General features: G+C 43.6%; 1 protein-coding gene across 2 annotated transcripts in view; it reads right to left on the bottom strand.

Moving 5' to 3' along the window:
* The window catches only part of UST (uronyl 2-sulfotransferase), a 163,696-nt gene extending 151,029 nt beyond the window's left edge, over positions 1 to 12,667 (bottom strand). For both annotated transcript variants that reach the window (XM_027687900.1, XM_027687909.1), the window contains exon 1: positions 12,051 to 12,667. In XM_027687900.1, the coding sequence (XP_027543701.1) occupies positions 12,051 to 12,315 (265 nt within the window). In that variant the 5' untranslated portion in view covers positions 12,316 to 12,667. The remainder of the gene's footprint in view (positions 1 to 12,050) is intronic.
* Between the last annotated feature and the right edge of the window lie 416 nt (positions 12,668 to 13,083).

Genomic DNA, 13,083 nt, shown 5'->3' with positions numbered 1-13,083 from the left:
CCATTCGCTTTCACATATATATATATATATATAAGTGTGTATATATATATGTGTGCGTGTGTGTGTGTGTGTATGATGCAATGATGACCAAAATGACATCATGGAAAAAAACCCACCAAAACAAACCAAAACCAAAAAGTCTTCCCTCACTCCCACTCCCCCCCAAAAAAACCCACACCCGAAACAAACCACCATACAAAAAATCCCCTCCAAAATTCAAATAAACACAGGTGGTAGAGTTTGGGCGCCACTACTTTGTTCTTCATCCTAATTTACTTATTGTGCTATGTCCCATCTGGTAATACAAAAAGAAATCTGCACATTTGTATGGGGAGTTCTGCTAGGAGAAGGACAATCAGCTGCAGATATGAAAGGAACCAAAGAGTCAGCAACTTCACAGCCTTTGCCTTACAATATCTGCTGCAACTTTTCAGATTATATTAAAGCTGTCATCACACACCCTTTTCATAGAACTGCAAGACTTGGGGAGAAACAACATGGCACCAAGTCCACCCATCAAGCAGGAATAGATACCCCCTGCAGTGCTATTTTTCCAGTGCATTATCCGGTTGTTATTTTTATGCATCCTAAGAACTCAGGTTTCAATGACCCACTGACATGAAGTGATGACCTATCTGTTTAAACATCTAGGTAATGTAACTTCCAGGCTCCTCTCCACATTCCCCATCCTTCTCCTTCTCCTCTTTGGAAGCCTCCCACTGGTTGTCAACCAATGTTTCTGAGAACAAGTACCATGACAACCCAGATTCTTCCCATCAAACTTCAAGCATTTGCGCAAGTCAGGGGCTCTGTCATCGTAAAGACATAAGTAGCCTCAGTTAGTCTGTGGAGATACCACTGTCTCTCCATGCTGACTTCAGAGGGAACCTCCAAAAGGAGTCAGGGCCTTACAGACAAGCCATACAGTCTAAATCTTGTGTAACTTTTTCTGATCAAGACACCTGTCTGTCCCCACTTCTCCCTGCTAGTTCTCTCATATTTAAAAAACTCTTCTTGTCACCATATTGCCCAATCTGAACGCAATTTCTACCTGTAATCTCAGGTAGAAATTTCAAAGTACCTCATTAGTATTTTTCCTTACCCTTTGAGAATGCAAAGGCATGGGCTGCTTCTGGGACACATCTTCTAACATCCCACTTATTTCTGATTTTCAACACACAGATTCAGATGGCTCTTCTCTAGATGCAGACCAGGCAAAAGAGGCAAGAGTATTTGCTCTATAATGCAAGTCACTGAAGAAAGAAAACCTGGATGAAGGAAGTAGGATCACCAGCAATACATGACTGGGGATTCACCAGCTACTAAACACGGTTTGGTATTGTAGAGGAACAGATTAACAAAAGGACTGAGTAACTACCTGTAAATACAAGAGGAGCAGAAGAAAAAGGATGTTCTTACATCTTGGAAGGCAACAAGAAAAGAAATCAGAAAGACTGAATAAAGAGAACACATTGATGCTGGTCATATTTAATGCTCTCTCCTACTAATTGCTATGAGATATACACAGGCATAATAACACTAATCAATCACTATAGATATTGACAGTTATTCATCTAACCCAAAACTTGTATATTGTGAGATAATTCTGAAACGCTTTCTGAAACAACATCATAAGGCTTGGTTTCTTCTCACATCTCCCCACCTGCCCCAATCCCTTCCAGACTCATGTCCATTTCAACACAACTCACTGCCATGAAGCAAAAGTGTACAGCTTCATATTCTGGATAGACAAAAAAAAAAACCCTGTTCAGAGAAACAGTGCAAACTCTAATCTACACAAGAATTCCCAAAGTTTAGGATATCTTACAAGGTAAAAAGACACATACCTGGAATTTAGATTTCAAAAGCAAGCTCTGAAATCTGGGCTGAAACATCATATAAAGATCTTTGAGAAAATCAGTTTCCTTCAAAGAAACCTGCCTTTCCATTCAAAAGCCAAGCAACACCAGAGGCTTCACAACGGTCTCTAGTAGTAATTAGGCAAAAGCTAAGAAACAGTCACTTATTCTAACAACTTTGTTGTACGTATTTCGGAAACACTTATTATGAAACTATAAGGACAGTTGTAACAAGCCAGCTCCTTCCCCAAAAATGTCTAGGATGTTCCACATTAGGGAAAAAAAAAGTAGAAATAACAAATCAAATCCTCTTGACCAGCAGTTTTTAATCCAAACACTGGCAGCTCATCTCACAGAATTGTCACTTGCTAGCACTTAGTAACCTTGTAAGAGTACAATGTTATATTGACATCCTCTCTCTGGGGCAGATACATTAAACTGAACCAACCAACCACTTGATCAGTAGACGTTTTTAAAATAAACATTCTCAGGGTGCTAAAACATACTATTTACATATGGCAGAGGTGCACTGCTTCTTTACTCAAATTGCCATGGGCACCATGATTTCCATTCCAGTCTCCTGATGATTTCTACTCTGAATCATTAAGTATGATAAGTAGCAAGCCTTGGCAAGCATCCAAATGTCTATTCCTAAAGCATTAGCACTCAGAAACCGTAACACAAACCTAATCATTGTGCTTCCACGGTTACAAACAAAGCCAAACATCTATTTTCAACAAAACAGGGTCTGCTTCCCTCAGTGCAGCTCTAAAGAGCAAGAGAGTAAAATAAATTTCAGTAAAATAATTGCTCTCTGCTTCCTATCCACCCCTCCAGTCTCCAAACATCCTCTAACCCAGATTCTAAAACAAAAAAAACCAAACAAATGCCTCATTATATAAACATAAGTTATGTTTGAAAACCTATTTGCCTGCTCACCAATAACGATGGGGAAAACATTCCTTGGTGAAAAAAAATCATTTGTCATCACTTTCCACAGCTTTCACTTGAAAGTTAAAAAAAGCAACAATAATTATAATAATAAAAAACCCAAACCAAAAGCATTAGCTAAAAGCTTGTGGAGCCACTGCTGCACCAGTCAGATTAGTTCTTACAGTCAAGCATCTCTGCTGCCCAGGGAAAGGCAGCAGTGACCGAGGCAGTGGCAGCATATTCACCCTTGGTGTTCCCCTCCAAGCTAATGTCAACAGGCTACAGGCAACTGACATCTCCGAAAAAGGCCGATCCTACTTGCATCATATGTCTATAATAAACTGTAATGACCTGGAAATGGCTCTCCCCTCAATGATAAGACAGGAAATGCAGACAAATAGCTGAGAAGGCTATGAATCTTATAGCAAGATCTGAAGAGGAACCTCATTGTCACCAAAGGATTCTTATCCTCTTCTTGCCCCCCTGGTATGAACAAGCAGACCCTTGCTAGCCCTAGCTCCAAAACTTACTGGTCCAAAAATACAACAGCACATAAAGGAGACAGGGGAACCTCCCCCTACCACCCAGTTCTTCAGGAAAGACAATCCAATTAGAAAAGGTTGCAAACATCCTCAGAAGTTATCTGCCCTGAATAACAATGCAGTAGCTTATTTTGGTAAGTGTGATCACACACACACGAGCACACAGACTGGCTATTCACTCCCCTTGGCTGTACTTGTAACAGCGGAAACACAGGGCTTTCTTTCACATCGCTGCAATTTAGAACAGTGCTCACAGGGGGTCAGCAGCAGGTGCAAAGTCACAACTTCCAAAAAAACCCCTACAACAGACTTGTTTGTCCAGTCCAAGATGAAAACGTAAACTCTTATATGTTACCTGAAAACTGGTCCTTGCAAAGAGAGACAGTTATGAAAACAAAATAACCAGCAGTGCTCTTCTTGAATAGGTTACAGGAGCCAGAAGCTAACAATATGCAAGTACTTTCACATGAAGCTAAGAAAACAACCCAGAAAGAAGTGCTTTCTTAAGTGCTAGAAATTTATGTCCAAAAAATTGTGGTGATTATCCTATAAAACACACTCAGGTAATTTCAGTAATTCCAGATTTTTGCTAGACACAAAAGACAGCATAAATTATTTTGTTATAAATGCCTGAATTTAAATGATGGGATCAGAGGAAGAGGAGGGGGAGAAAGAACCAATCATCATCTGGAAACAGGGGGGGCAGAAAAGGATGCTGAAAAAATATGAGAATAGGAAAAATAAATGTGTTGTTCTTTTTCTTTTTAAACTCATTATTATTTATTGTTTCAAGCTTTTGTGTCAGAACAGTCCTAGGTTCTTATTCGACCTATTCAACCACTTTACAGAGTGTTCCCACCAAAAATCATGTCAAAACCAAGTCCCTCTTTATACCTTCATCATATGTTCTGCAAATTTTGATAATAGAGACTTGTACTTAAATAACAAATGAAGAACTTCCACTTACTGTCACAGTTGATTTTGACACGCGCTACTGCATTCAAAACAGTTTTATCAGGAATCAGTGCAGTAGAGCTAGCACAGATGTTAATTAACCTCAGATTCTTTACTAGTGTTAAGGGGGGGAAAATTAGACAGCCTTTATTTTCCCCACAGAGCATTAAGTGTTGAACTTTATGAGTGTTGAAGTGTATGAGTTACTTTTGCTATAGAGTCTCCCTTTCTGGCAGCCTTCAATGCTTATCAATCTTTGTAAAACATTAAGCAAAAGCAATTTTCTTCCCCCCTAATTTTGTATGAAAATATGAGAACCAGCGCAACGACCACTTTTTTCCTCCTGGCAGCCACAACTCCTTTTGGCCAAGCACCCTCTGACAGAGAATAAAATGCTTCCCATTCATTTTGGGTGAACAAAGCTTCAACAAACCGTATTTTTACTTTCATTTTAGCAGATGAAGCCTAACCAGCACCACTGGAAACAAGAAATAAATGATTTGGTTATATTCTCCTGGACATGAAGCCTTCTATATGGGGACACATCTAAAAACTGAGGCCCTTTGATAAGACTCTGGAAACCAATTATAGCAATAACTCCTAAAGTAAAACTGCACAGACACTGTGATAGTGAACAGTGGTGACACCCTTGAAAGAAAAGCAGCTGGACCACTGACTTTGCCTCAGTCTACACAGGAGCTTCCTTCTAACACTATCTGCCTTATCTCTTTGACACAGCCAAAACCCCTCCCTGACAAAAGGATTTATCAAAAGCATCTTTTTCCCTTCAGCGTTTCTGTGGCTATGACCACTACAATAGCTGAGAATATCATATTCTGTTACACATTTATCTAGGGGATTAAACACAGACAGAATTAACACACAATTTGTTCAATGCCACATGAAGTCTGTCAGGGCAGGGAACTGAAGCCTCCTTCATCTCCTCAAGCCCAAGTGGAACATCCCATTTAACCACCAGACTTATTCTCTTAGAGGTGTATATACCACACTGCCATATAACCTAGAAGTAAACCAAACCAAAATAAACAAATTTTTGAAAAAGCTGTAGTAATATTCCCTGGCATCAGAAACTGAACTAATCCTTCAAATCCTTTGTCAAATGACAAAGTTGACAATATGAAAAAGAAATATGTACAAATCTGCATATATGCAATTCCCAGTTCCCAGACTGGAGTCTGATTTGAACACAGAAAATACATCCCTGAATAAATGCTGCCCACTTTTCCAAATATATTTAGAATATTATCACAACACATTTACACAATCTTAAGCATTTTTTCTATGACTTCACTGTACAAAGTGTTTTTGGCCAGCCAGCAGAATGTAGTTCAGAGACTACTTAATCTTTTTGAAAGAAAAAGGCTTGAGTTTTATGATCTTGGTAATAAAACGAAGTGCGTTCTGGTTCTCCATAGAGTATTCCTTGACAGCACCACGTGTTAGGCAAAGCTTTGTTAATCTTACAATCAGACAAGCTGTGAGTGATGAGCAGTCTTTTAACAAAAGCTTCTTGGAGATGAGGCACCTCTTTTGTCTTCCAAAAAGCTCACTTACAACTTGAGAGTTTAGCAAACTAAATGGAAGTCCAAACATATTTTATCTAAAAGATAATATATATATGGCTTTCACAATAGCAAAATGAGGATGTCCAAAGAGGACAGAAAAGCTAATTAAGGAAGATATAGCTACAGACTTTCCATTTTGGTTCAGGCCATCTCTTTCCAAGGCTTTTAGAAAGCAGCTTCTAAACTGACTTTTCAGTTCCTTACAATGTTAATGAATTTTAAAATTTAATAAATTCCAAGTGTAATGCAACTAAACAATCCATTGAAAAGTGGGAGAAAAAACAAAATGCTTTAGAGTACAGAAAAGGTCTTTTGAGAACACTATACATTCCTGAGAACAATCAGAAAAAAATCTGTCAATAAGAACACAACCAGGGCCTTGTTAAAAGCATATTCATCTCAAAATGGGTATTGTGGCACCACACAGCAGATCTCACCCACAGACCTGTCTTTCCTTGACTGTATGTCTCCTAGTCACACACCTGAAGAACCTTCAAAACTGTAAAGGATTCATGATCCATGTGCAAAGCAAAACTGGATGAGACAACCCTTTTTGGCCATGAAAAAGCACCATGCTGACTATCTGCAATAATAAAATATGCTAGGTGCTTCTATTGTTTAGAAAAAACCCAAACCAATTCCCCTCCAAAAAAACCTCCAACTGTTTTTCCCTCCTTCTACAGCTTCTAAATAAAATTTGTATACAAAACACTGACAGTCACTTTGATTGTTTGCTTTGGCTAGTCAGTTTTTCTTTTTTGTCCCTCTCTTAACATGTTAACAAGAAAAAAGTCAGACAGGTCAAGAAAAAAGAAAACAAAAACAAACAAACATAAAAGCCCCAAACACAACACCCTATTAAAATCAAGCCAATTCATACTACCTTTATTTAAATAAAAAGTTTCACTTGCTGTTTAGTTTTAAATATTTTGGAGATTATTGTCACAGCCTCCTCAAATACTCAGATTTCTTTCTGCTTCTATTATGGTTATATTCCCCCATGTGTCTAAAATAAACACAACTGTTATTGTGACAACTTTAAGCCTACCAAGCCCATCTGGCCAAAATACCTGAGAGCTTCCAGTGTCACGAAGAGTAAGAGTAGCGAGTAATATAGCAATTGTTTGAGGAACACAACTGGCCACTTAAGTCTTTTGTCTTGCATAGGAAATCACAGCACTGGCAACTTTCACATGCAATCAAACCAGTGTACTTGCTGGCAGGCTCCTGGGGAGTTCAACAGGGGAAATGTTTTAATTGACAATGAACAATGAGTTTGCACAGCTAATACTGAAGATCAAAAGATTTCATTTTTTTGTTGGCTATTAAAAGGCTGCTACCACCCCTTGAAAATTCCCATTTCTGTAATTTGAAGCATGTATATATCATAAGTCACAGCAGAGAATAAAGCAATGCAAAACCACCACAGTTGCATGGGAATGGAGTCCCTAGTGCATTCCCCAAAAGCCACCCGGCTGTCCAAGATTTATTTCTGTCTTACTTATCTAAGGGAAGACTCTTCTCACTTCCTCTCACTGTTGGAGTTGGTTTTCGATCAGCGAGCCAGGATTACCTTGGCAGAATCAAAAAGCAAGACCTCATTTGTGCAAATCCCAATACTGCAGTTTATTACTGGAAAGAAAGCCTGGCAGTTTTTAAACTTTCCTGGTTTTTGGAGCTCACGGATGGTCCAGGACTGGTATGCACCCCCATACAGCAAATTTAAGCCTACTGACAACAGATGTGCTTTTAAGTATCTACTGACAACAGATGTGCTTTTAAGTATCTTCCACAGATTCTTTAGAAATAACCCACTAATGTCCATGCCCCCACCAATTTCATGCTGAAAAGCAGGGCTCTAGATCCCTCCTGATGGGATGACTACAGCGTGAAACTTGAGCTGTGTAGTTGTGAATCACATCCAGAACAGACAGCAGAAACCGTTAGCTTTCCACAGACCTTTCTGTACTCTGAACTACTATAAGCTTGAAGTCAAAACAGGATAAACAACAAAGCACAGCCTTGTATCTACTACTCCATTCTCATTTTCTCCAGGTGACTCTGGTATAAAAGAGATGGCAATGCAAACTGGAAATACTGAATACAGCTACTGTCTCCCCTACAAACTGCCATAATGTTTCTCCAAGATTCTCCTCAATCAGTACGGCAATCAAACAAAAAGGGAGACACATTGATAAGATGCCAGAGAAGCTGGCCTGGGAGAAAAAAAAATTTACTAATAGTCTAAATATTCTGAAAACACACTGATTTTCCCACCCTCCAAAGGGAAGTTCATAGAACTAGAAAACTTTCACACTTCACTCCTTTTCAAATAAACTTATACCTCCTCCACAGCATATGATGCAGCCCTAAGAAAAAAATGAAAGTTTCTCAAGCCCAGTGTTTTCACACTATCTTGATTTTCTTTTATGCACACAGCTGCCTAATGCAGGTGTGATTTCTATCCCGACCACTATTGAAGTTTTGTGTTGTTACTTAGGAATCCCTTTCAAGTTCTGAGGTAAAAAAATTCCAATCGTTGCCTCCACAATAACATAACTAACCATGAGCAGTGCACTGAAACTTGCAAATAAAAACCCCAGAGTCAGACAAGAGGACCCCTTCCCATGCTATGGAGGCTACAAAGTAGTTAAACAGAGAAATCAATATTCCCTTTAGGCTACTCCTTCTTGGTTCTTGTAGATTTAAATACAATGAGGGCGACTGCGAAATTTCCACACTGCAAACATGGTTTGCAAACTAACTGCTCATTTTTTGTTTGGAGATTTAAATTATAACTGCATAAACTGTGGGTTGGAAGGACTTCAATGGAAGAATTGCTTGTATACTGGATCTGTGGCTTGAAGGGGAAAAAAGAAGTTTAATTTTTTTTAATGTCATGAAACTTGACTAGTCCAACTGCTGTATAAAACACACATGCACATGTAGGGCTTTGGTAGTTAGCAGGACTGGATGTCCAATACCTATCCCTCCAAGCAGTTCTGTTAGCTCCCTGGAAGACAACAAGCCTATTGATTACAAAAAAATTGTTCAGAATTTGCAAACCTTCCCAACTGGATACCTTGAGGAGTATGCACCACTCTTGTAAGACTTATACTCAGTTTAAAAACAAAAAAATAAAATGTTCAGCAGTGTCACCTACATGGATCAACTCTGACAACCCAAGTAAAACTGCAGACCAAGGAAGTGTAAAGTAACTTTATTTAGAAAGGTGCATGCAAGCAGGCACCTTACTACCCAGAGTATGTTCCACTTGTCTGCAGAGGCAGCAGCCCAGCTTGCTTAGCAGGTACTAGGACTCCAACCACAAGGACTCTGCTTCCCTCTCAGCCATTGTCCTGGTGCGGGATGTTAGGCAAGTCCCTGTCTTCTTAACATCCCAGGTCACCAAGGCACAGAAAGGAAATTCCTATACTAATTGATATAACAAGTACAGAAATTCATTAACAGAGATTAATAGATGTGTCTCCTTTCTCCTGAGAAAATCCTTCACTTCAAAAGAACCCCAAACCATTTTCAAATAAGACTGCACTCCTTCCCTAGAGGCTCATCACGTTCAGGCATACACAACAAAGGCTTTTCTGCACTTGCTGAGCACCTCACAAAAATTATCACGACTCATTCTCCAAGACACAGTGGTTTCCAAGCCTTTCATCTGCAGGCCTCAGAAGATTTTCCAGCAGACATGCAACTACTGCCTAGGAGGGGTTAAGGTAGTAGATCCTAGTTTTACTTCCTGGATCCCTGAAAAGCAGTCAAAAGGCCACAAAGTGAGAAGCTGAATAACCCTATGTTTCTTGCAGTCTATTACCACGCAAGATAAGCAAAATTTATCCTTGAGGAAAATTAAAATTTTAAAAATTGACAAAAACTTTTCTCTGAAAACCAGAAGTCTATGTTTCATCCCACTAAAAACTCAATCAATTGTAAGCAAAATCTTCTTCTACCTTGGGAGAAGCATAAGCTGGGCTTGTTCAGTCTGGAGAAGAGAAAACTGAGAGGGGATCTCATGAATGCATATAAGTATCTCAAGGGCAGGTGTCAAGAGGATGGGTCAAGTGGTGCTCAGCGACAGGATGGGGAGCAATGGCCATAAACTAAAACACAAGAAGTTCCACCTCAACATGAGGAAGAACTTCTTTACATCGAGGGTTGTAGAGCACTGCAACAGGCTGCCCAGGGAGGTCATGGAGTCTCCCTCTGGAGACATTCAAAACCCACCTGGAGAAGTCCCTGTGGCACCTGCTCTAGGTGACCCTGCCTTGGGGAGGGGAGGGTGGACTAGATGATCTCCAGAAGTCTCTTCCAATCCTAGCAATTCTGTGATTCTGTGGTGGAAAATTTGTGAGTTTCCTCTTTGGTGCAGGAATTTCTTCCTAATTGTAACATTAAAGGAAGAAAATAAAGTTGTTAAAACTCAAGCCAAAATTGTTGCTGTGTTTGTGAAGTAATATTCAAAGCATTTCTTCTTCTCATGTTTTCACTTGAATTTTCACTGACTTTTTACATCAGAATCACAGAATAACATGATCTGGAAGTGACCTCTGTTCTCCTGGTTCTATTCTCCCAACAAAACAGTGACAAATTGACTTGGGTCGCTCAGGGGCTTGTAAAGCTGAGTTCTGAGTATCTGCAAGGATATTACAACCCCCCTGGGTAGCCAGTTACAATGTTTGGCTACTTTCACGTTGAAACTTTTTTTCCTAATATCTTATTGGAGTCTCCCTTGCAGCAACTTTTATCTGTTGCCTCTTGTCCTACTGCCTCTCCATACCCTCTCAACAGTTAACTGAAGACATGGGATAGTTTTCCCGTAAAGAAAAGCAACACACACACACAGAGCTGTATTTTCAAGATGTTCATAAAATATGTACACATAGGAAAGGATTTTCAGCTTATTTTTTGCAATACAAGAATTGTACTTTTGTTTGCAACCTAACACTTTTTCTTACGGCTTGTCCTTCTGCAGCATGTACCACCAAAGACTTGTTCACAGACAAGTAAAACAGAGTAGCTAATGTGTGAAGGGACCTTAAATACCATCTAGTTCCAATCTCTCTGTGATGGGCAGGGAACACCTTCCACCAGACCATGTTGCTCAAAGCCCCATCCAACCTGGCCTTGAACCTTGCCAGGGATGGGACATCCTCAGCTTTTCTGGGTAACCTGTTCCAGTGCCTCACCACTCTCACAGTGAAGAATTTCTTCTTAATAGCTAAACTAAATCTACCTTCTTTCAGTCTAAAGTCATTCCCCCTTGTACTACCACCATCTGCAATAGCCATGCCAGACTGAGGTACTTACATGACTTCACGATACACTCCGTTTCACCCAACTTCTCTCTTCCATGCGAAGCATGGAAGCAACATTTAGCGACGTAGAAATTCGAAACAAAGAAAAACCACGGGAAAACTTGTGGTCAGCATGAAGATGAGATCTACAGGCCACAGTGCGGGCTTGTACCTGCTCCACCGGGGCACCTCCTTCGGGGTTGCGCAGGCTGTGGCAAAGCACCAGAGCGAGCTCGAGTGTTCTAGCGCTGCTGCGCTGACCCTGCTAGCACACCCTTCTCTCCAGAAGCAAACCTGCTGCACAAGGATGGATGCAAAGCGTATGTCTGGGTTTTGGGATTTTTTTTATTTGTTTGTTGGTTGGATTTCTACAACAGCATCTTCTGCTAAGGGTCACCTGTACCCCCTTTCTCCTCTTCAGGACACAGCGCCGGGCGGGGAGGCGCTGACAGCTCCGGGCGGCTGCGCCCGAGCTGCCCCGGTGCGCTGCCCTCCGCTCCGCCGCCGCCACCTCGGACCGACCCGACGGCGAGGGGCAGAGCGCTCTGCAACTGGGACTGGACAGACAAAGAGCCGCCCCGGGGCGCAGAGCAGTCTCGGGTGTGAGAAAGTTCCGAGGGGACTCTGCTCTCGCCAGCATGAACTTCTGGGAGGGCACGCCCCCACGCTCGGCTCTCGGGGCGCCGCCGGCCAGTCCCGCTCCAGCGTCAGACCCCACCGCCCCGCTCGGGAAGCCCCGGCCTCCCGCCGCTCCAGTCCCCGGCTGCCCCCGGCCGCATCCCCGGCGCGGGAGGAGGCCCCGGCACAGCCACCACGGGGGGTGAGGAAGAGCCGCAACAAGTCCCCGCCGCCGGCTGCCCTTACCCAGATAGTGCCGCAGGTCCAGCAGAAAGTGCGGGGGGCCTCCGTTGAGCTGGTAGAAGAGGGAGCCCAAACAGAAGAGCAGCAGGGCGGCCATGCAGAAGCCGTAGTCGCGCAGCGAGAGGAAGGGCAGCAGCGAGAGGGGCCGCCGCCTCTTCAAGCCCCCGCCCTGGCCCGGGCCCCCTCCCGTCGCCGCCGCCGCCGCCGCCGCCACGGGGGGCCGGGGCACCGGGCAGTCCCCGCCGCCGTGCTGCTGCTTCTTCTTCATCCTCCCCTTCGCCGCTGCCGGCTCACACAGCCCGCCGGGGGAAGCGCATCCTCCATCCGCCTGCCCGGCTCCGGCTGCCCGCGGCGGGGAAAGTTCCCGGCAGCTCAGGGGACCCGTCCCGTCCCCATCGCCGGCTCCGCGGCAGGCGAGAGTCGCCGGCGCTGCAGTGGCTGCAGCTGCTGCTGCTGCTGCTGCGGAGCGCCCCTAAGGGGAGGGGAAGGAGGTGGTCACCATCCCGCTCCCTGGGGCTCCTCTCCTCCTCCTCCTCCGCCGCTGCTCTCGCTCGCTCTCTCCACTCGGCCTCTCGCCCCGGTGTCAAGTTACAGCCAGCACTCCGCCGCCGGCCGCCTCCAACTCGCGGCCGACTTGTGCGCGCCGCCCGGCCCCACCGCCTCCCGCCCGCCTCGGCCCCACCGCCCGCCCACCGCGGTCCCGCCCCGGCCCCGGTCCCGCCATGCGCCCGTGGCCTCCGCGCGAGCGACCCCTGCGGGTGCCGCCGCCGCCCCGGCCCCACACACCTGCCTCGGCCCGCCGGGGTATGACATCAGAGTGATGGAGACAAGACTAACGCAGCGTTAAGATCCGCTGCCTTTACAGTCGTGTGATATCGTTCGTGAGAGAAGAGCGGGACCTCTCTTTTCCTTGCAGCTTTGCTGGGGTGATTGAAGCGGAGCTGTTGTCTATTGGGGACAAGGCTTTAGACGAGTACAGAAATTACAAAAGATTGCTCATGCAGCCTTAATTTGACCCCCTTGCACATATGGCTTA

This window comes from Neopelma chrysocephalum, unplaced genomic scaffold (genome assembly GCF_003984885.1).
Source record: "Neopelma chrysocephalum unplaced genomic scaffold, ASM398488v2 Primary Assembly neopelma1_23, whole genome shotgun sequence".
NCBI classification, from domain to species: domain Eukaryota; kingdom Metazoa; phylum Chordata; class Aves; order Passeriformes; family Pipridae; genus Neopelma; species Neopelma chrysocephalum.
This window is presented reverse-complemented; position numbering and strand designations above follow the sequence as displayed.